The sequence below is a fragment of the Diadema antillarum genome, unplaced genomic scaffold (assembly GCF_040938485.1).
Source record: "Diadema antillarum isolate AM-2024a unplaced genomic scaffold, OU_Dant_1.0 scf00000155, whole genome shotgun sequence".
NCBI lineage: Eukaryota > Metazoa > Echinodermata > Echinoidea > Diadematoida > Diadematidae > Diadema > Diadema antillarum.
The window spans coordinates 340,307-365,322 of NW_027271044.1; the positions used below are offsets into that span (position 1 = coordinate 340,307).

At 39.7% G+C, this 25,016-nt stretch overlaps 1 protein-coding gene across 1 annotated transcript; it reads right to left on the minus strand.

Annotated features, from left to right (window-relative positions):
• Positions 1 to 2,058: 2,058 nt before the first annotated feature.
• On the minus strand, positions 2,059 to 22,036 carry LOC139722015 (protein O-mannosyl-transferase 1-like). The gene is made up of 17 exons (XM_071633341.1): positions 21,676 to 22,036; positions 20,543 to 20,697; positions 19,834 to 19,980; positions 18,507 to 18,615; positions 17,570 to 17,635; positions 15,771 to 15,864; positions 14,621 to 14,833; positions 14,015 to 14,140; positions 12,873 to 13,003; positions 12,313 to 12,409; positions 10,447 to 10,539; positions 9,698 to 9,812; positions 8,813 to 8,880; positions 7,450 to 7,566; positions 5,759 to 5,885; positions 4,886 to 5,060; positions 2,059 to 2,242 (listed from the first exon to the last, which is right to left on the minus strand). The coding sequence occupies exons 1-17, from the start codon at positions 21,963 to 21,965 to the stop codon at positions 2,059 to 2,061; spliced, it is 2,307 nt and encodes a 768-aa protein (XP_071489442.1). The 5' UTR covers positions 21,966 to 22,036.
• Positions 22,037 to 25,016: the final 2,980 nt, after the last annotated feature.

Sequence of the window (25,016 nt, forward strand, 5' to 3'; positions counted from 1 at the left end):
TAGTGTTGATACAATTCTCGATGAACATTCTCCACAAAAACACATGAAATTGATCTACTTGCTGATGAATTCAACATAAGAGAGCAGTAAAAGCGATAAAACAATTATAACTAAAAATGTCGCTACAGCGACTGGTTATACCCCCGCCAAACAACATTTCATAAGCTTTGGTCAAAAAACTGAGGAAGTAGTTAAATCCGCAAGATCTTTCCTTGATCTTCTGCCATTAATATGCCGTTACCATGGCAACATACTTTCGGGTACTGTCAAAAAATGCGTCTTGCACATCTACAACCAAAGGCACACATCTGTACCAAGTTTCATGGAAATTGGGCAAAAACTGAGGAAGTAGTTTGCAACACAAAATTTTCCATCATTTTGGCTCATAATATGTGAGCTGTTACCATGGCAACATACTTTTTGTCACTGTCAAGAAATGTGTCATGCTGACCTATATCCTAAGACAAACATTCAATATGAATTCCATGAGAATTGGAAGAACACTGATGAAGCAGTTTTGCCATGAAGCATTTTGCCCTATATTTTACCAATAACATGCCGTTACCATGGCAACGCACTTTTTGCCACTGCGGAAATATGTGTCTTGCACATTAACATATTCAGATGAACATCTGTACCTAATTTCATAAAAATTGATCAAAAACTGTGGGAGGAGTTCGCGACGCAAGATTTGTACCCATTTTTACCCATAATATGCCGTTACCATGGCAACGTACTTTTGGGTACTGTCAAAAAATACGTCTTGCACATCTACAATCCAAGGCACACATCTGTGCCAAGTTTTATGGGAATCGGTTGAAAACTGAGGAAGTAGTTCGCGACGCAAGATTTGCAACGGACCGACCGCCCGACCGACCGCCCGACCGACCGCCCGACCGACCGACCGCCCGACCGACCGCCCGACCGACCGTCCGCTGATTCCTATATACCCCCTTCAAACTTCGTTTGGCGGGGGTATAATGAAAAACTGAAACCATGATTAAGTCCTCTCTTCCACATATCATCGATCTGTTTGCTTTCTTCACCATTTCTGATGATTTCGTGAATGTGACTCACAGAATACTTTCACAATCTAAAGTTTGGAGTGGTACTTTTTATTAGTAACCTGGAATGCCATGATCTTTTCACATAGCTTTGTTACTTTCTTTTACATGTAAAAAAAAAATATTAAATCATGTAAGACAAATCTCCACATGACTACAGGGATGATTTCCATGATAAAATGACAAAAATATCGAACGCGTCAGCATACATGTTGGCCACATGCATTTCTAAAAAGTGTTTTTGAATACTTAAAACTTTGTAATAGACACCTCCCTTGCACATACAAATAACTTAGTACAACAAGATGCACGCCACATATACACAAACAAAGCTTATAAGACAAACATGAGACAAACACATTGACATGGAATTTCATTCCCTGGATGTGTGAAGCTCTTAGGCTATAAAAATCACCTAGCCCATACTCCAACATGAATACCACTTCACCGCAACAAAAACCAGATGGTTAAAGGACAAGTTCACCTTCATATACATGTGGATTGAGTGAATACAACAATATCAGTAGAACACATCAGTGAAAGTTTGGGGGAAATCGGACAATCCGTTCAAAAGTTATGAATTTTTAAAGTATCTGCGCAATTACTGCTGGATGAGAAGACTACTACAGTGTATGATGTCATATGCGTACAACGACATAAAGAAAATACTAGGAGAATTTCACAAAAGTCTACTTTTTGAAAAAAGTGTACATCTCCTCAACTTGTCACGGACGTATATTAAGGGTAATATTATTCTCCTTGCCTTCTGAAAGAGGGAAGTCAAAATACCTTTTATTAAGCGAGGAAAGTTTCCTCAAACTTTCACTGATGTGTTTTACTAATATTGCTGCATTCACTCAACCCACATGTCTGTGAAGGTGAACTTGTCCTTTAAATAAAGCACATTAAAACCCCATTATGAATGCGTAAACACTCAAAACAATAAAACAAGGAATCATATTCCTTTTATGACGTCAGCAGTCATGTGGACGACCTAACTGATCATCTTCCCATGAACAAGGAAGCCCCAGTCTTCGTTCCAGCGCAGGTCCTCGATCTCCTCCTCGGACAGCGCCCTCGTGCCGTAGCAGAGGGGCAGGAAGGCCTTGAAGGTCAGCAGGACAGAGGTCAGCCAGACGGCCAAGAGGCTGAGAAAGACGCTCCGCTGCGCTGCACTCCTGGGGATTTTCAACGGAACGGGAAAGAACGTCTTCGATCACAATCTTTGTACATTTTGAAAATGTGTGGATGATCAAATGTTGGGATGTACCCATGAAAGGTGCTGATTTATTGGCAGTGTAGGAGGACTCCAAACAGGAGCAAATCGAAGGCCACTATTATGCATTATATTTTGTGAGCACAATCTTTCACCAAATGGGACGAGATAATTACACAAGTAGTAGATTTTGTTTGAGACCTATACTGACAGAAGGAAAAATATTAATTATCCCTTTTCATAAGAATAGTTAGTGCATGATGTCCCCTCTTGTTGACAATATGTACAGTGTATTTGTGTTCCAGGAGGCAATATTTTTGTGAGTTGTTAAAGGGACTGTACAGTACTGGTTTAGGTAGGGATTCATGTTTTGAACATTCCTAAGTGAGATAATGAAAAGCCTCTTATGAAATATGAAAGAGCATGTAATTTTAAAAAGGATTCAACGTTTACTTGATGAAAATTGGTTTTCAAATGGCTGAGATATCCAAAAAAGTGCTAATAATAAAAGGCGACATGCCCCAACTTTATTAGTATCTCTATGTTTCACCTGTTTTTGGATATCTCAGCCATTTCAAAACCGATTTTCATCGAATAAACTTTTGATACCCCCTAAGAACCGCATGCTCTTTGACATCTCATAGAGCGGTTTCTGAATATCTAACAAAACGTTAAAAGCTAAATCTTCACCTCGACCAGAACTGTACACACCCTTTAATATCGCCAATGTCAGTCGACTTTTGAAATCCGTAAAATATTAAAACACTGCAAAAAATACCATGCATACACTACGGTAAAATTGGATATTTCCGCGCAACTAATTTTTCGCGCTTGGCCAGATAAGAAGAGTTTCGCATGTTTTTAATTTCGCGGTATCAAGACATCAACTACAGGAACATATGCGAGCAAAAATATTTGCGTGCTTTTATTTTCGCGCTAGTTTCTGATTGCGCGAAATGCGTGAAAATTTCAACTCTGCGAAAATTTCCACTTTTACAGTAGTCTCTTGGCTAAATGTTTGAATATGTATATGCATGTAAATATATGATATATTTTCATTTTTGAAGTGCCATGAGCACTGAAAAGTGGACCTGTGCACTATACAAGTAGCCACTATTATTATCATTATTATTATTATTACTATTATTACTAAACAAACACCTGTACAGGGTATGTATAGATAATCAGAGAGTTTGGAAAGCCAACACACATACCATAATTATGTAGAAATTCTGTTGTCACTAGGAGCATTATATATCAGATTTATAACTGCCAAACAAATGAGTAGTGCGGTTCTCCTGCTGCAGCATTCATACGACCATCAATGTCTCATTTGCAGATCCTCATTAAAGGTTAATTACGTCTTTATCTATCCAGGGTAGTCTCTTCAGTTTTACCACAAGGGGGCCCTGCTATTATTATTACTCTAGCATTACCAGGTACCCATCTATACACCTGGGTCGAGAGGGACATAGTGGGTAAAAACATCTTGTCCAAGGATGTAAGCACTTGGCAGGAATTGAACTTGCTTTGGGTCCTCCAGTTGGTAGTCGGGAGTCACATCCACCATTGTACGCAACAGTGCCCCCATTCTACGCGGTATGATCATTCACTATTAGAAGACATGTTCCCTGATCCAGAATACGATAAATTTCATCATCTCTCAACAAAGTTCCACAAGCTCAATTGGATGAATACACAGTATGGGCTGGCCAATTTGCATCATCCCTTTGCTTCCCCCTCCCTTTCCCCTCCTCTCTCCCCTCAATTTTTTCTCAACTACACAGCAAGAAGGCTATACAACACGCATCTCTGGATAACTAGCATAATGTATTTTTGAGTCAAATTCGCAGGAGTCCACGCACTCTTGTTCTTTGTATTGGCCGGACTGATGTGACTTACACATCAGTCCGGCCAATACACAATATTAATGTTAACAGTACTAATCAATGTACCTGTGGAGTGCTGAATCAGCCGAAGTGGGGCATGTGGGGGGGGGGGAGGGGCTATGATGAAGTTATCGCAGTAGTTTGGTATTGGTTGATAAATTGGTGGAGTCTCATGAAATCTGCAATAGAGAAATGTCGTGTGACATGGGCTTGTCCAACAGAAAGGAGTGGAATGATCCGTACCATCAGAGAGTACATGTATCATGCTTGTTTGGCTTCAGCCAGTGCCCAGAAATCCTCTATGGGGATTCCCCCAGAAATGGTCAAGGTAACTGGGTCAACGGAGGTCAAATAACTGTTTTGCGCTACTCCTTGGTCTGATCTGAGCCAAACTTGCTGGAAGCATAAAGTAGGCCTACACCTGGGAAATCCCCATTGAGGATATTTCTGGGGGAATCCCAAGGAGTAGCGAAAAACAGTTATTTGACCTTTGACCAAAGTGACCTTGACCTTTCCAAAATTAACCCCTCAAGGGCAATTTTGCGCTGAACCTGCATCCACCCACTAAGTTTGATGGAGATCGGACCAAGGACCTGGGAGGAGTAGAGGAACAAACAGACAGACAGACAGACAAACATTGCTCGAATTATAGTATGATTCCTGCTAATGTGACTTACACAATATTAGTGTTAGCAATATTCTGTAAATGTTCTTACTTTAGGACATGCGTGTAGACAATTTCAGTCACGGACGCCAGGAGCAGAATTTTGCACAGGAGGGCTGGCAAGTAGTGGTGCAGGAAGAGCGTGCGATCCATGGCAAAGTACGGCAGGTAGTTCAGCAGCCAGGCAACAAAGAGGGCGCCTGTCAAAAGAAGCCTCGTCCATTCATCTAAATGAGGGGGAGAGACAGATGAACGGATAGATAGATAGACAGATAGAATAGAGATAAAAAGAGATAGGCAGACAAACAGATCCATTTGATATCGGGATGATACAAACATATTTTTACAATCATGGAACGTCAGAATGAATGAAAACTTTGAAAAGTTGATTAGAAAGCATTCAGTGCTTACATGGGGGGGGGGGGGGGTTAGGTGGCACTTCTATGATTGTTCCAACATCAAAGTAAAAAGTGTCTTAAAAGGATGGTATAGTTTTGGTTGAGACAGGGCTTCAAGTGTCCAAATTTTTTGTGAGATAATCATAGATATCTATTGAGAAACATGAAAGCACATACAACTTTGAGAGTTTTAAAAGTTTATTTGATGAAGATCAGTTTTAAATGGGCTGAGATATCCAAAACAACACAATCCTAATAAAAGATGGGACCCACCTTTCATTAGGATCACTCTGTTTTACTTTGTTTTTTTGGATATCTCAGCCTTTTTAAAACCAATTTTCATCAAATAAACTTTGAATTCCTTGTAGAATTGTATGCTCTTTAATATTTCATAAAAGTAGCTTTTAATAATCTCGCAAAAAGTTAGAAGCTGAATCTCCTTCTCAATCAATGCTATACCATCCCTTTAATCATGATGTGACAATATTATAAATACACAGAGAGACAAGCAAATGAGATGCCCTTACCTCTGCTTAGGTCACTGCAGGCTCTTTGATACCTCAGTGTAAATATCACCGTGACGACAAGGTAGACGACAATTCCAACATTCGCCGACCACCATAGGACTGCATTGCCAAGAAAATGAATCTGAGCCTTACGGTTGAAAAAACAAAATGAAGGGGAAAGATAAGAGATACAAAACGTTAAGGTAATCCTAGGGAGATACATTCATTATTGTTGTCCTGTCCCTGCAAAAATTACACTTGTCCTCATTAAAACTTACTTCAATACCTACAGTTTTGAGGTAATGAGGTAATGAAACACTGTACGGAGTGACTATTCATAAGTCTCTTTGCACATCCATAGTCACCATACACAACGCATATGTGATCGGTGGGTCGAAAGAGAGTAAAACAGCACCCCTGCATTTCACGTGACTTCTGACAATTGACATAATTTTTTCCCATTACATATGACAAAACGTCTTTACATATTCAACTACTTGTTCAAACAAATATTACATGATTTATTAATTGTACCAACAAAATTCATGGCTTATCATTAAGTCTGGTTGAAATAAAATTGCTAAACATAACAATGTTGATGTTAATAATAACGATAATAATGATAATGATAATAATAATAATGATATAATAATGATAATGATAATAATGAAAATGAGAATAATAAAACAATAATAATAGTAATGACAATCATAACAATTATTATAACCAAAACAATGACAATTATATTCATAATAAAACAATTCTCGCTATCGCCAATGACGTAAAAAGTACCCGGATGTGGCTTTTTCGTCAAGATTTAGTGCACTTCGTGGGCAAGGGCACTTCTGGCGCGGGGCATATTTTGCACAGCGCTAGCGTGCGCGTACGTGTACCTTACCTATAGCGCCGCGCCGATCACGGATACCAGTACAGTATACAGGCGGCTGTACTGCCCGAGCCTGCGAGTGGCCAGGCCTGTCATACTCGTACACTGTAGCTATAGCCCCCGCATGCATTGCCTAGGCCGACCGGCCTTGCATTAGCATGCATCACCTCACGCATAAGCTAACATACCGGTACATCGTACTGCTTGATCATGCGATCGATGTGCACATCACTGATCAGTCATCTCTGCATACGCTGAAAATATGCTGGAAAATATTCACCCCCCTGGATATCGTCATGGAATGCCCATCTTTTTTTATTTGTTCTCTGTCGAAGTGTCGCGAACACAATCGGGAACGAACCGTGATCTCGAACTTATCCTGTCTCCGAAGCAATTTCTTCCAAGCAAGTACGTACTACTACTACTAGTGGAGTAACCCGCAAACTTCACCCACGCGGCCACGTCACGTCTCGCATGCCAGTAAGGGTCCTATTTCTGTAGAATTTTTTCATTTATTGTTGTGCGAACAACACATGGCAGCTTCGCACTAACAACCAATAGTCGTATTAACAGCAATTTCTTAAGAATGGATAAATTTCAAATCATATTAAAGCTGAAATTCAAGTCGAGAAAACAGGAAGTACACATAGAATACAGTCGGTTGGGTGTGTAAATAGCATTAGTCACGTATCACGCGCGTACGAACGGAAGTGACTTTGCTACCGGACTATCCCATAATGCACTGTAAATGACGCTTAAATCAACATCCGGGTACTTTTTACGTCATTGGCGATAGCGAGAATTACTATTCAAAGAGCTAACTTACATTTGAGTTGCTATCCATCCAGTAGGCAATACCCCTCTCCATTAGCGGCCATTCAATAGGGTCTGACCGATACTTGTGGTCATCAACCACCATCTTATTTGCTTCCAACATCTTCCACTATGGAAAAAAAGAAAACATTATAAGAAAAACATATTACGGTACTTCACAAAACACAAAATAATGTAACATGATCCTCAAATGGATAATAACGGTAATATAACATGGTCTTTTTTTAAAAATCTAGCATAACCTCTGCAGTGTTGCCAATGCTCTACCAGATTGCCCTGCCAGTATCATTACCCTAGCTAGCATTGCCAGGTATATTTTCTTTTTATAACAACTCAGTCATGGGGACATGGTGGGTAAAAACATCTTGTCCAAGGAAGCAGGTCCTTGATGGGAATTGAACTCAGGACCTCCCACTGAACGTCAAGAGTCTTATCCACTACGCCATAGCTCCCGTACATTACTCATTACAAACAGGAACACCTCATGATGCTGAAGGACAGAACATCACTCATTAGATAACTTTCATGGTATTAAGGGACAAATCAGAACACACATAGAAAATCCATGGTACTTCAAGATCAAACATCCTATTCAAGGGCCATGTTAGTATCCGCATGGGACGATGACAGAGGGAATAAAAGATGGCTATTATCCCATGCTTCCATTAAGAATTAAAAGAACCCCAATACATATGTGACCCGCTACAACAAAAGGATCCTAAAGTCGCTGATGGGTGAGCCGAGAAAATCGAGTTTGAAGTCAGATCACCAAAATCTGTCAAAACGTTCGGATTTCTGCTTTTAACATAATTTTGTAGTCTAATGTATCTTGTATCATCTGCCGAAATTTCGAAGCTAAATGATCAAAGGAAAGGCCTGAAAATAGCATTTTTCTGGGCCATGCTTGGCTCGCCTGTCAGCGACTTTAGGATCCTTTTGTTGTAGCGGGTCACATATACAATCTGCCCATGTGAGCTACGGCTGAGCGAGGTGAACTTATCGAGGGGAAATATGCCATGTGAGGTTTGACGTATGTCGATGCCTCATAAGCATATTTCAATACACCTATCAGTCTCACTTTGCACTGAATTTTCTAGGGTAAGTAGAGGAAAATGAAAAGCAATGAGTTTCAAATATCACACCACAAACAACCTTGCACCAACTGATAGAGAATGTCATCACATAAGATGGAGGAAAGCTTGAAAGTTAGATTTGCTGTATATGGATTTTGCATAGACAAACAAAGTCACATAAAACTAAGAAATTATTACACATTCTTACCAGAACAAGTACACACACACACACACACACACACACACACACAAATGAGTTCACAGAGAATGTAAGCTACTTGCCTGCAACTCCCAAAATTTGCTGAAGAATCCAATTTCTCTTGCCTCTCTCCATGTTTCTTCTTTACTATCTACATAAAGAATGGAATATGAAGACACAACACATGGAATCTTTATATCACATTCCACCTCATTCATGAAAGTTTATACTGCATAGCTTGCCATGTCTAAGTAACAGGCAATGCATCAAATACATCAGATCAAATGCAACAATTGGCTTATTTCATCAGAGATTTTTCTACATTTCTCCTGCTTATGAACATAAATGGTTTAATAGAGAATTATGCATCTGTGTCTGGAAATTCTCATCAGGGTAAATGGATTCACCATCACTATAATTGGTCAATTTGTAATTATTTATTTTCAATTTGTCTATTACATCATAACTTACATATTCATCCATTCATCCTTCAACCTTCAAATTAATCTTTACTTTGCTTTACAAACACACACACACACACACACACACACACACACACACACACACACAAATAGACACAGACACACACACACACACAAACAGACAGACAGACACACACTCACTCAAACACACGCACACACACACACACACACACACACACACACACTCACACACACACAAAAAATATCGAAAGCAGAAATACAAATGGTCTTTCTTTCAGTCAATCGGTACTGTACTTTTGTATGTAACTTTGTATGTATTTTGTATTGTTTTTATGCAGGGCCCCTTGGTAAATCACTTTTTTAACTGAAAAGGCTATCCTGTGAAAATAAAACAGGATAAATAAAATAAATAAAATGGGGCCTGGTAAATGAGGACAAATTGCTAAAAGCTGTTTCCTCTGGGATAACTAATTCCACAATGCCATATCCACCAACTTCTCTTTTCTAGGGAGAAATACTCCATACCGATGGAGTACTTGTGCTCCTCCACATTCCAGATGTTGGCATCCTGGGACAGCATCTTGTCTGTGGCCACCTCCAGCTGGTAAAAACCCCAGTCGGGCAGCTGCTGACCGGTCAGCTGGAGATGAGAATGGACAATCCCTACCGGTCAGCAATAACATTGTCCACACACAACACACTCATTACAATCATTACAATCATTATAATGTAAATAGACCCAGCTACAAAGAAATTCAAGTTGCCCATTTTGGCAAAATACATGTGGCAGCCATCCAACCAATGTCCCAAACATCTAAGACAATGTTGGTCAGTCTCACTGGTTTTTAGACTGGGATGACAAATTAAGCTACATCTGAGTATGCACGAGAGCTTAGAACTGTTAAGATATCCAGAATAGCTTCAAATATTGACAATGTCTGATCCCCTGTCTTCTCAACATATGGAGAAATAATGTTGTAGAAATGATCGTAACAATATCAAAGTTGAACTTGAATAGTATATTAAATGCATATATGATGCATCATAATTATGAACTGTAAGAAAAAGAATATGAAAAAGTCCTAGGATCTCACTGACCCAATGATGTGGCAATTCTTCAGTGCTGTGCAATCAAAATGGAATGAAAAGTCATGTAGTTTGATTGCATGAAAATAATTGATACGTTTGTTCAATATGCATGACTCCATTTTTGTTACAATGCAAGGAGCGGTGATATCATTTTGACCGCTTGTGGAATTTTAAAGCTGACTTACCTTAATGGCTTGAGAGGTGTTGACATGTATCAATCTGATGTGAGAATGGATGGCATTCCATACATTGCCCTGGGTGTCACCATTTACAATTTCCTGGAGAAGAAAACGAAGATAAAAAGTGATATACATGACTGCATCTTAATATCAGCAGCTAGTGTCCGTGTACATCTCATCCCTAAAGCCCCTTTTACACTTTCACAGATTGCTTCACGGATGACCACAGATCGTCATCCATGGTGTTCCGGCATGCAAAATATTGATTTTCCTATCAATGCCGGTGTGAATATGATCCCAACTGGGTGTCTACATGGATAAGTGCGGAGGCTACATGGACAAATACGGTGCCTAGAGTACACGGACAGACAAGGGCCACAGCGGAAACGATACGGAGCTAACACGGATATCAAGGAAGAGCATGGATGCAACTTGGTCCCTTCGTGATCTTTACAGGGATTTCCCAAAAATGTTGACGGAATAAATTTGCTTTTGCTTTTGATACTTAATCAGCATGCCTCCAGAGCTAAGTATAACAAGCACACCAGAAAATCTGCAGCAACCTACATATGTCTCTGCTTTTCGACATCATAATGGCAAATCTCTTTGTTGCAAACTCTCATTTTGCCGAAACATCATGACATAAACATAGCAAAACAAAACAAAACAAATCAAGACACACAAAAAAAAACAACAGTGAGGATGTGTGTGTGGGTCACTGAAGTTTCTCAGGCGACCACTATACGGACAGTATGAGGGATTGATGGCTGAACTGATGGGATAAGGTGTGAGCCAATTTCACAGGCTTTATGAGCTTATATTGGCAAAATACACGAATTTATCATCCCAGATGGATCTGATGTTAATACGGACGTTCCGATGTCTTCACGGATTGTCCCGGAATGAGTACTGAGGCAACACGGAGTAGACGGTGCTAACAAGGAAGAGTTCGTATTGATTTTCATCCATGATGTCCGCGATGAAAAATTAAACAAGCTTAATTTTTTTCACAGACATGCCGGACGATCAAGGAGAATGGCGGATGACTTTACGGAGTCAACACGGTCATGCCGGAAACAGTACGGATGATCCCGGATCGCCGATCCGTGGTCATCCATGATGCGATCCGTGAAGTGTACAAGGGGCTATAGTAACACCAGTTTTGAGCATGAGTCAGATACTCCTCAAGTAAAGACAGATCGAGAGTCAATTGTTTATAACACTCTATAGATTTAAATGCTAAGGACTGTCAGCCCTTTTGTAGAGAATCTCGAATTCCACGGCATATTTCTACATTCACACATACACATATGCATATTTATCTACAATTAGATATGTGCATAAATTTGTATATATCGATATGCATGACAGATCTATCAATGTATCTACATCTGTATCCATGTGTGTCTAGCACAACAATAAACAGACATTGAATGAATATATGTGTACTCTTGGCAAAATAGCCAAATGGGCAGAAGGACAGACAGAAGGACAGACAGACAGACAGACAGTCAGAAAAGCAAAACTTGATAACAGCATTGCAGGATTCCGAGGGATGAAAAGACATATTTTTGGTGGAAAAGTAGTATCTTTCCCTTTCCTGTAATAGACAAGTTCAGTATTATGATTTTCTTTCTTTTTTTTTTGGGGGGGGGGAGTAAAATAATTCTCTATGAAACCAGCAGTATCTTTGGTTTTAAAAAAAAGAAGAAGTGCAAAATACTGCAAAAAGAAAAAGAAAAAAAAAGGAATCAGCTGTCATCTCTGGGCAGAAAGGAAAAGACATGGCATAGAGATGAAAACATACCAGTAAAAGTGATCAGAAGATAGAGAAATAGAGAGTCTGAATCAAGCAGCCCCCTTGCAACTCACCACCCTCCAGAGGTCCTGGGCGGGGAAGGATATGTTGTAGTCAATGTAGCAGGAAACCTCCATGAACTGGGGCGACATTGGGGCTGCCACGTCATGGCTGAAAAAGAAAAATCAAAACATCTGAAGTTACAGGGGAAACAAATGGCAAGCAGACTCTATTCAATAAGAAGACTAACTATTAGCAGCTGCAACTCTAAAGGTAAGAGCACTTGTGTTTCGTTAATGCCACTACTTCTAGATTTAAGTAATACCCCATTTCACTTGCATATCCATCTTCATATTCTCTTTATACCCTTTAACATCTTATCTATATGATGTGAGTTGGTAATGAAAACATAAAAACAAAAACATCAGCCCAATTTCCATGATAGGAGCATATGAAAGGTTCGATTGCTGCATGATTTTGGGTTGTTTTTTTTGCATATTATTTAATCTCTAGTGCATCACTTGTAGTGCAGAAAAGAACATTAAAATATTAGCACAAAACAGCAAGTCCTTATATTCTCAAGATGGATAAAAAAATCTGTTGCTAGGCAACAGGCAGAGGAGCCACAGCTCACCTGTTCAGCCTGCGTCCCGTCATCCCGTGTACCAGCTGGATGATGTCTCCGTTCTTGACTGGTCTGGGCGGGTCTTCCACTCCTAGCGACAGCTGACGAGGGTCCTTCACTATCCACCAGTTATTCACATCCTGCAAAGATACGACGACAGCGAAATTTAAAGTCGGACGATCGTCACCCCTAATGGTACGTTATTTCGTAAACTCCCGAACGACCGAAGTTTGTGCATGCAATTGCACAATGCCAGACTCGGTGCTATATCGATAAACGTGTGAGACAATGCTGCCACTGAGACATGTGTGTGTGTGTGCGCAGGTGTGTGTACGCATCATACACAAACATTGTGACCGCATGGCTCTTTTGGCTCTTTTGGCCTCTCTTCATGCGCACATGCACTGAGAGTGTGCGTCCATTCGGAAGCTCTCGTGGCTCGGACAGCCATTTTGGGTCAGGAGATTTCGAGCCTCAGTGGTGTTCGCTGACCCATTGAGCCAGCGCTATTCTCATTTGGTGTCATGACATTTGATACAGAATGGGGGGGGGGGCAGCGTGCTGCGTTCGTCTTCATGCTGCATGAACCACTTGCCACGATTGTAAGGCTTTAATGCAATAGAGATGAATCCCGACACAGCAATGAAACTGGATGCTGTCTCCTGATGCACCTTACTTGCTTCTGGTTTCAGATTTCTTGGTGCCACTGATCATGAGTCCCTGTGTGTAATACTTGAAGGCTTTGCTGCAAGCACAAAAGTGGTTTACCTATACTTGTGTCCCTAACTTAATGAAAGAAAGTTTTACAAAAAAGAAACCAAATCAAACCAAACCAAACCAAACCAAATACTGCCTCCCCCCCCCAAAAAAAAAAAATAATAATAATAAAGTACAATTTTCTGAAGTTGTTCATTAAAGTAAAATTAATTGGATAAATTCTTAAAAATTAGCTCAAAAAGAATTTGGCAACCAAGTGTTGATGACAAAAAGTCCACACAGTGCTTGTAGGATGTAAAACTTTTCTCTCATCTTTAAGACATCCTTACTCTAGCTGAAATTCCCCCTCGGCCCCCCCCCCCCCCCCCAAAAAAAATACCATCAGTTCAATACTAAATACGATCTAGATAATTTCCTCTTTACAGACATCATACCTTGAATGAATAACATGTGACCTGCTGCTGTAGGCTGCTACCTCGACTCTCTGAATACCGCAGTGGGTATGTGTTGGCATGGGAGTGGAGCCAGCACACTGAACCATGAGTGTGACGGAGCGTAATCTAAGAGCATGCATGAAAAAGAGAACTGTGATAAAAATCTGGTTCTAAATTCGCATACATTATCAACCAGTCATACATGTTAATAAATTATGTATTCAAACCTGACTAAACATATCTTTTTATTTTCTTTTACAACAATAACAGCTAAAAGCCATTCACTAAGACAAATCTACTTGTATCAAAAAATTGAGATGCAATCAGTTTTGATCAATGCAATGAACTGATTTTAAAGACCCAAAGATCATCATAGATAAGACTGTTTCATAGATAGCAAAAACACTACATGATTGCTTGCCAAAATCTGCTTTTAAGATGCCTTCTTCTTTTAAAATCAGACATACTAGTCCCACTCTTAGTATATTCTGTGTGTTCAGGAACTTTTGATACAGCGATATCCAAAGGGACTACATTTAAAAACAAACAAACAAACAAACAAGCAACTTTAATATCACCTCACATGTGCAGAGCTGTGTGACTGACCTGTGAGCCAAACGCAACCTCCGTCGGCTGACCCCTGGTAATGTTGGACAAGCCGCCCTGAAGTGATGCCTGGAAGGCGCTGCTCATGCGGTTGTCATGGGGACCGCTTCGATGGAGGACGCCAAGGTGGACGTAGAATATGCAGGAGTACAGGACCATGGGGAGCCCCACTAGGAGCATGACTCTGGCCAACGTGTGTTTCAATAGGTGGGACTGACGTAGGATAAAACAGTTTGTTATACATGGAGTAGCAATCATATTACAGCACAAGGAAAAAAAAAACACAAATAACAATATTCACGCACATAATATCTGCATAGACATTTTCTCAAGACATATATCAAGCATTAATAATGAAGCTTTGATATGTATTCAGATGTTATAAAAATCTTTAAGACAGAAAATTTTCCTGGCAACCACAGGAAGCTTGTCCATAATATGTGCCCCGCTAGGCAATAACTTAAAATGCATGCAAACTGGATCGGACTAAGGTTTACACAAAAGATTCACAAAATCTACACAGCAGGTTAGGGAATTGCAACTTATTCATGTAACCTTTATGGAGGAATCATGAACTAGAATACATTACAAATCCCCTCACTGTGCCTATCTATCATTTTTTATGCAATACTTGTTCTAGCTTTCATGATAATTCTGATCTGTTGCTTGCAAAGGACTTACAAATCCACTAAATTTATTCAACTCCCACAGATTCAAAGGCATAAAACATACGTTCAGGACCTGGGCATATCTAGTAAAATGTCTTGAGAATTATGTCAAAACATTTTCATAAAAGTATATCAACATTCTCTAGTACCAGAGCTAATATAGAATACATTGAGAGCATTCTTCAGGCATTGAATTGTAACTTTTCCTCCGTCACATAGAATTCCTATGACAACCAACATGATTGTTTGCCAACAACGTAATGTCTGAATAGACTGACATACATTTTGTAATATAGCAACATCTTGTTCTATATATGCAATCTCCATTCCAGCTCAAACAGATGCACAGTTGCATCCTTACTGGTTACTCACAAAGCTTTCACATTCAACTACGGGGAAACGAGTAAAGAAAGAAACATCAACACACATTTACAAAGTGTGCTGTGAAAATGAATTACTCCACATGAATTCTTAATGCTTACATTTGAGACACTCCTATCACCCACTATGCACCAGTAGTCCAACACGACGATGCCAAGGATGACGATCACAGTAAAAATTCCACAGTACTTGATGCTATGTGCCAATAAACAAACAAACCCCCAAAAAGAAATCAGGACAAGGATCAAAATATCTGAGATAACAATGTATGGGTGTCTCCAAAAAGAACACGATGTAATAATTTTAGTGATGATATAGTAGGTGATAGTGCTCGAAATCTTTCATATTCGTAGTAGTAGTACAAGTAGGGTTGGAATTGTTGTATCAATAACTATTATAACAGTAACAATGTAGACAATGGTTATGATAATGATGATGCTTGTGATAGTAGTAATGATAACGAATATTTCAATACAACTGACAGGAAGAGTAGCCGTAGTCATAGTAGCAGCGTATAATCTATACGGAGGATGTAGTTATTGTCTTTGCCGTTACGCTAAACGTCTGATGTGGCGAGACAATTGCCTTCACTAAGCGATACGTCTGATGCGGCAAGACTACGAACAGGGGATGCGCGCATATTATCCACTCCCTATAGCCACTCGTCTTGCTGTAATCGTTGTTTTGTAATTATGGATTTTAAATGGGTGGCAGTTTTCATACAAAAAAAACTGCTGATTCATAGTCGATAAGAAGAAAACAACAACTACAGCCAGATGAGTGGAAATAGACGGTGGATGTTTCCACTGTTCGTAGTCTAGACGCATCAGACGTATCACTATATAGCAAAGACAATGATCTCACCATCTCAGATGTTTAGCGTTTACAGCCAAGACGATAGGTGCATTCTCCGCCTAGATTATAGGCTTTAGTAGTAGTGGCAGCATAATTGCAGAGGTAAACATGAGTGTCAGCAGTTTCAGCAGTTGTACTCTTTTAAAAATTATCATATCAATATCAGCCTGCAATGTCGATGAATTCAGAACATGCCTACCTCTGTCCTCAATCTTTCCTTTTCTATTCTAATAATGGCACCCTTTCTCATCTTCCACTTTCGACTCTTTTAATCTCTTCACATTCCAAGCACATCGAGGCCTAGCCACATTTATACAAATGATGCACAGGATAGAGTGTGTTAATGAAGGTGCGGCGCGCTCGAGAGTATTGACAATGGTGCGACATGCACGAGGCGCAGCCGAGTGCATGTTTGCAACCGTTGTCAATACTCGAGAGTGAGCCGCACCTTCACTAACGCCACGAAATAATCCTGTGCATCATTTGTTTTATAAAATGGGTCAAAAACTAACAGCATTATTCACGTACCTTTGTGGGTCAATACCAGTCAGCTACATGTAGCACTCGCTCAAAAGTCAAGATGTCCGAAGATGTTCGTCCGAAACATTTACGCACGTCGCACTCGGAAATCCCGCACATAAGTACTGTACGTACGTACGTATAAGAGTATACGTACGCCACGTTTTATGCACAAGAAAGGCCGCCGGCTGTTGTGGCAGCCCGAACTAGAAGTTGTTTACAGGATTGACAGCGCGTATAGTAGCGCGTGACGCACTTGTAACAACTGATTGAGTGCGCACTGCTAGTGTAAACATTGTGACGTACGTCAGGCCCCAGCCGTGCATTTACTAAGAAATTAATGCACGCACACGTGACTCATTTCAGCGCTTCCAATTGGCTACATTCTTGAACCCACTTTATAATACTCTATGTCATATGAGAACAGGCACAATTTATCTTGTCACTGCAGCTCTCCACATGCCCATGCACACACATGTACATGTGCAATGTGAGTAGTGTGTGCCTCGTTCTCCATTTTGCATACCTGACAGAACACGTGACGAAGACTCCGAGGGATACCAGCCACAGCCACCAGTGGAGGGTGAACGCCCTGTCGTGACAACGTTGAGATGGAAGAAGACAGAGACGACAAGAAGCTCAGTCATCGATGTCGCATCACTTTACCATATTTCACATCTCATTTTTGAAAAGAGCTTCCCACATTTGTTTTTGCTGTTTTTTAACAAAAGAGACATCCTTCACAGTTCCCTGGCATGTGTCCTCTTTTTTTTCTTCTCTTTGTTTTTGACATAATGTATTATGCCACAAGTAATCGGTGTCTTTATGGCAAAATAAACTCTTTGGCCATAATTCACGAAGGTGGTTTAAACTTAAGACCATGGTACAAATTTAGACCATGGTCTAAAATAAGTGTGAAATAGGCGTACCTTTGACATGCGTGTATCAGTGCGCGTTTGCTACTGGACGTCTGTTGGCGTACACAATCTGTCAATTGTATTTACGCGGAAGAAATTTGCATAAACCATGGTTTAAACCATGGCTTCAATTGTACCACGTTTGTGAATTCGGGCCTAAGAGACATAAGAATCAGAGCAAAATAGCCCTTGTTGTGTCATTTCAAAAGAGCTGAGCAAGAAAGACTTGTTGTGGAAAAATGTCGAATATTTCTATTTACCACAGCACTCACTATAGGCATTTCAACATGATCAGGTACCACTTCACCATGAGATTAACACTTCTTTTATAACACTAGAATGACTGCCACTGCCACAGCAGATTGTAGGTAACTTTCTTGTTGCCATTTTTGTATAGGCTGCGTGTTCACAAAATCTAAAGCCGCTGTGCATCACAACTAGGTGAGGGAGTACAATGTTTCGGACAAATTATGCTACCTGGGAGGAGGTACATCATTGAATTAGCGTCATAAATTTAGGCTGCCTAATCACTCCTGTGCAAGGTACCTGTGATGAAGTTGCCTTAATTTGAGGAGAGCCAAAAAAGCCAGCAGGTTGGAAGACAGCAGCATGGTGTCCAATAGAATGAATCTGGACTGGGTCAAGAGTGAGTTGTCTGTTTTCAGGAGAAAAATGACAAGTATTGTTATGTTGTATCCCCATTTTTATGCCTCTGCTCCAAACGGTGCCAGAGATATTTCATTTTGGGCTAAGTTGTCCGTAATAGTATTGTTGCAATAACATAACAATAATGATATCTTATAGTAACTATGATTATGGTAAAGCTATGAATGCTCATCATTACTATTATCATATCAACAAATATTAGCAATCATAACTATTACAGTGAGATAATTCTGGACCAAAATAATTATTGCTGACAATCATGTCATTCAAGAAATTTATCAAAGATTACAGACTAGACATCAAAATAACTTCAACTGGTCACTTGATCCATCTACTCATAGGGTTAAATAGGGAATGATTCGTAAGGAGTAACTTTTGATACCAAAGACAGAAAATCAAAGGTAACCTGTCTACCAAATGATATGAATCTAGCACCTTCTATTAAAGCACTAGAGCTTGCGAAGTACAATCTACCCATTTTTTCTTGATCCTACAAAACTCTAAAACAGCAATAACTAATATCATGTTTATTGCTGCTACATTGAGGCATAGACAGAGAGCAGTATGTTTATAGCAGAGCTTGATAATTTGTGGTATAAAGACAACTTCAAGTGGTCACTAACCCGTTGAGGACGAGTCCCGAGTATACTCGGGCAACTGTCTATGGGAAATGCGTGTTGTAGCAAAATCAGCCCATCCTCAGCGGGTTAAAGGGATGGTACAGCATTGGTGGATAATGAGAATTGGGCTTTTAATTTTTTGCGAGATACCAGGAAACCACTTATAGAATGATACAGAGCATACCATTCTTAGAAAAATTCAAAGTTTATTAGATGAAAATCGGTTTTGGAATGGCTGAGACATAGAAAAACAAAGTAAAACAAAGCAATCCTAACAAAAGGTTGGTCCCACCTTTTACTAGGATTGCTCTGTTTCGGAGATCTCAGCCATTTCAAAATCAATTTTCATCAAATAAACGTTGAATCCCTCTTGGAATTATATGCTCTTTCATATTTCATAAGAGGTTTCTCATTATCTCACCAAAAAATGTTAGAAACCTGAAGTAGGTCTCAACCAAAACTATACAATCCCTTTAACTTATTGAGGACGAACTGATTTTGCTACAACATGCATATTCTATAGACACCTGCCCGAATATACTTGAGACTCGTCTTCAACGGGTTAACATGCTGTAGTCATTATTTACCACAAAGGACAAGAATGGCCCCAAGGGCAGCTGTCCATTGGTTGAACCCCATCGCCTCCAGTACAAGGTAGCTGAGGGGGGTGAGCAGCGCCCCACACAGGGCTGGAAGAAGCCTCAGATACCAGATTGGAAGATCACAGGGGTACTCTGATGGAGAGATGGTGCAACCAACATCAACAAAGGTAGCATATTTTCATAAGAAGGAAGGGTTGAATATCTGACATGCATTCTACACTTACTATCACATGAAACTTGAATTCTTCATAGCCACTATAATGACCTTAATAACCACATTTTTTTTTCAAAAAATTTTGTTGAAATCTTATCATTGGTGCATATTTCTTTGCCTAGCATCATGTCATGGCACCAACTTATCCATGAAAACTTGATTACAAGGGCTGAACTGCATTAATTATGCACAAGAAGATGGAAAAGCTTGCTATGAGTTTGTTGGAGGGAGGACATAAATTTGACTTTACTAGTAATGAGGCATTAACAGCGAATAAGACTGGAATCTAATTTCTCCTTGATTCAGTGGTGGGTCACAATTCTGCACATTATGCAAGCCATTGCTGCTCATTAATGTCATATTGGTATAATCTGTCCAAAGTTACTAATTTACATTTTGCAGACTGCAAATTCTTAATATGAACTTTACACACAGAACACCTCTTGTTGCAGCCAGAATTTGTTGTGACAAAAACCTCACCGAGTCCTATTTTGTCAAAGGCGAAGTCTCCCTCGAAACCAGAAGCATGTCCCATGACAGCGAGCAATAGCTTCCCCAGTGGTGGATGCACATCAAAGAAAAATATGCCCCGCTGGTAGAAGCTCGTGAATAAACCAAAGTGGGTTTCGTCGAATCTGCAATGTAAATGGCATGCCAGTATCAAACTTACATTTATTGCTGACTGGTCTAGCTATGTGGCAACTAAATTAATCACTAACATTTAAGTGCATACTGATGGCTCTGTAGTATTTTACACTAATGGGAAGGTACAAAATGCAACTGTCAGGGAGACTATCCTTAACCCATTCCAAACTGAATTCTGAAATGCCCATAGACTTAATACGCAGGCCACTAGCTGGTTGCCGTACAGAAGAGCTACTAGGTTAAGTGCTTTACAATTATCTAAAACAAACATAGGGAGTTCTATTGAGCAGTTGCCAAAAGCGTACATTCTTTTTTTTCTCCCATCGACAGTGCTCCCGAGGAGACAGACAAAACAAGTTTAACCTCACATACCGGTACCTAAGACAAAACCCTATTTTCAGAGATTGTTTGTTGATTTCAAATTTATAGGCCACAATTTTTATAGACCAACTTAACAAATCAAAGGATGGATGTTTCACATACATATGTGTACATATACATGTGCGCATATTTCAAATACTACAATGCTGGCACCTATTAAACGTTGATTTATATATACATATAGTCTAGGCCTACACATATGTATATCAACTCATGTGAATTAACATCACAAGACAATACATGAGAGTTGATCAATCTGACCATGATTTGGCCATTCAATAACCGACATAGCCTGTGTTTTTTGAAATATTAATCATATTCATATTTGCAAATAAAATGTCTACATTTTACAGGGGTTTCATCAGTTTTCAAGTGCACGTATCCTCTGTTGAATACATCAATTCCAATTTACGAGACTTTTTACTTATTTGCATAAACTTATGTGTTCACGTAAATCAATGTGGGTTTTTGCTGCCTACCCATCCATAACAGTGACGGAACAGGCCCGGCCAGGCCGGGCATGGATGGCTTGCAAGCACAACATGAGCCAAAAAAATCCAAGTCAAGTGCGATCCAAGTATACTTACACCACACCCCTTGGTTGCTCAAGTCTCCACAGACGGGAACCAAACGAGAGAACAGTAAGTAACATGAAAAGGATATTGATGTTTACAGTGACATTCAGAGAAAATGATGCTGCTGTTGCACACGGCTCCCCATCGGGTTCGGAGCCTGTGCATGGCCCGGTGCTGGCGGGCTCGGACTGGCTTCTGTCCCGCTGCTGGGTTCCTCCTCCATCGACGCTCGAGCTTGGTGCATGTTGTTGGCGAACTTGTCCTGCGTTCGCCTTAATAGTTCTTACTGTATTTTGCGCCATTTCACCTGTCCCATAAAGCCATGAAGATAAAATTATTCATTCACGTTTTACAAATACAGCTGCTCTTTTGCACAAGATACATAATATTCCACTGACACAGTTCGTCGATTTCGTGCGATCTGACAATCACAAAATGTATGAGGCGCCAAATGTTAATTCCTAGTTTTTCACGGATGGCTCACGGAAGGTTTCCGACTTCTCTCCTAAAAGTTCGCATCGCGACGGAATCACATGCAAGGCAAGGTGATGTCGATGTAAAATCGTAAAGCCTCTTTCGAAAAATTAAGAGAAAGCATGCCTTTTTGTTTCAAATATAATATCCAAGCCCTTTATTATAGCCATGATCCTCGGCATTGCACATGTGATGTACATGCATGATACATTCTGTGATGGCTCAATTCAACTCGCATACTCGCCAGCTGGGGGCTCAGGCCCCCACTTTTTGTGCACAATACATGGGAATATATAGGGTGTAACCACTTTGGGCCCCCACTTTTTTACCCCTGAAGTGGCACAAGAAGAAAAAAAAAATATGATGTAATTAAGTTGCAAGTTGTATCAGAGTGATTTTTTTTTTTCAAGCTGATGAAACCTTGAAATGGGAGCTTTAGTGCAGGTAAGGATATTTTTTTTTTCTTGCTTGTTTGCACATGAAACCCGGAAATGGCACCAGAAATATAAACTGCCCCCCCCCCCCCCTTTAAAAAATCATGAGGTGCCGGGCCGTGGAGAGCATCTCATTATGACAGTGTATTATGCCTATAGCGTGTCCCTTATTGTTTTGATCTTATTGAAGACAGTGATAATGCATACTTTGATATCCTGATGAACTGATACTCTGGAAAAGTTGAAAGATTTCTACTTCTGTTATGGAATGCATGCCTTTGCTTCATAGAATCCCACTCCCCTCCCCCCCCCCCCCAAAAAAAAAAAGTATGTTGTTACAAAGAAGTTAGATTGATGGCTGCTTGCTAAAATATGAATGTTCTATGTCTGGAGAAGTTTAGAGCATGGAAGTAGACCAAAGCCCAAATGTAAATGTGGAGTGATCGAGTGAAAGCAGCAATGAAGGACAGATCAGCAATGTTTAGGGGAAATTGAACAATTGATTCAAAATGTATGAAAATTGTTCAAGTTTAGGTGCCATCATTGCTGGATAAGGAGACTATTACACTTCATAACGTCATAATGGACAACGCTACGATCAAAGTATGGCATATACCAAAAAGTCAACACATTTTCACTTTTCTAGCATAATGTAAGAGCACTTGACTTACCTCTTTTAGAAAGCAAAGGGAATATTACCCTTTAAGTATGTCAGTAACAATTAAGTCAATGGAATGTGTACTCTTGGTGAATGATGAAATTTTGTGGAATTGTGTTTATATTTTACTTACATTGTTGTCCAAAATGACATCATGTAGTGTCGCAGTCTCCTTATCCAGCAATGATGGCACTGAAACTTAGAAAATTTAAAAACATTTATACCATAGTATTATCCAGTTCGACTTTCCTCAAACTTTTACCGATGTGTTCTACTGGTATTGCTTTCTCTAAATCCATATTTATATTTGGGTTTTGGTTTCTTCTAATTCTTACATGTTTGTTTGCTTTGTATGTTTGTTAATTGTGTGTGTGTGTGTGTTTGTGTGTGTGTGTGTGAATCTATGATCTGTCGATTTTCTTGATAAATTCTAATATAATAAATTGTAATTTCTTGCTTGTAGCTGTACATGTGAATTGTACTACAACTGGCGTCCCATAGACTGTTTTTTTTTTTTTCTTCTTCTTTCTTTTTTGGAACACTGTGACAGCACTGAGTGCTGTGGCGGGGATCCTGCCAGCAAGTGTGAGCTAGAACGATTTACATTTGGAAGTTGGTACCGCAGCATAACCACTGCCCTGTACTTCAAAGTATGGAAATCAGTGGTGGGCTAAACTAAACTCTTCACACACAATTCAAGACCCTTGGACACTAAAGATCACAGTTTTGTTGTTGTTGCTCTGTGCTCTTTGTGTTGTCCGAACCACACACTATATAAACTGTTTGTGGGTAATCATTTGTGCATGCAATAAAAAAAAAGGAAGAAACACACACACACACACACACACACACACGCACACACACACACACACACACACAAATCGTAATACAACTCAATGACCTGCTCCTGCTGTGACATTTCGATAATACCATGGGACTAGCAATACAACTGGGAATGTTAGTGCATATTTCTTATACACGAATACATCATTGATATCAAAGGGAGACACTACCTTTTGCCTCTCTCTCTCTCTCTCTCTCTCCCTCTTCCTCTCTCTCTCTCTCTCTCTCTCTCTCTCTCTCCCTGCCACTAAATCTCTAATTCTGATCTATTCATAGATTTCCATAATTACAGAAGCACAATCATATCATAACACACTATCTTTACGGAATTCCTATATCCGCCCCTGTACGCTAATCATATTTCTGGAAGACAAGCCGAACAATGACAATAATAAACTTTAAAAACATCCACATGTTGTAAGAATATAAACAAGTTTAATGCACACCGAGAAGATTTTTTTTTTCCATTTTTCCATCGACAAGTCACAAGAAAATATATAAATTACACGAATGTCACTGGTTTGGAAGTACACACAAAAAAAGTCAGAGGAAAACGCAAAGATACATGTTATGTATACCATTAGACATATGCTCTGCTTGAGACCCTTTGCCGGCTTGTATGACAATGAGTAAAAACACAAAACAAAACAAAACATGGAAATGAAAGTGCAATTCCACACCATGTTCTAACTTGATTAAATTAACAGAGCAGAAACTGTATGGAGGAATTGTCATCAAAACAGTAAGTTATGGAATCTACAATTTTCACATGTTGGTTGACTAACTAGCAATATGAGTAGAAACCACATTTGTATGTAAGTTGATGGTGGTGATGTCATCATTTTGTAACTCTCCCATTTGATTTGTGCTCAAAATATCATAAATTCCATTATTATGTTTTGGTCAATACTTCAGCGACTACAATGGAACCTCTTTATAAAGAC

Coding starts and splice junctions, on each gene's coding strand:
- LOC139722015 (XM_071633341.1), bottom strand. CDS start 21,965: ATGGCGCAAAATACAGTAAGAACTATTAAGGCGAACGCAGGACAAGTT. Junction 19,981..20,542: donor CTTTGACAAAATAGGACTCG/GTGAGGTTTTTG, acceptor TCTCTCCATCAG/AGTACCCCTGTGATCTTCCA. Junction 5,886..7,449: donor GGATGGATAGCAACTCAAAT/GTAAGTTAGCTC, acceptor TTCAACCGTAAG/GCTCAGATTCATTTTCTTGG.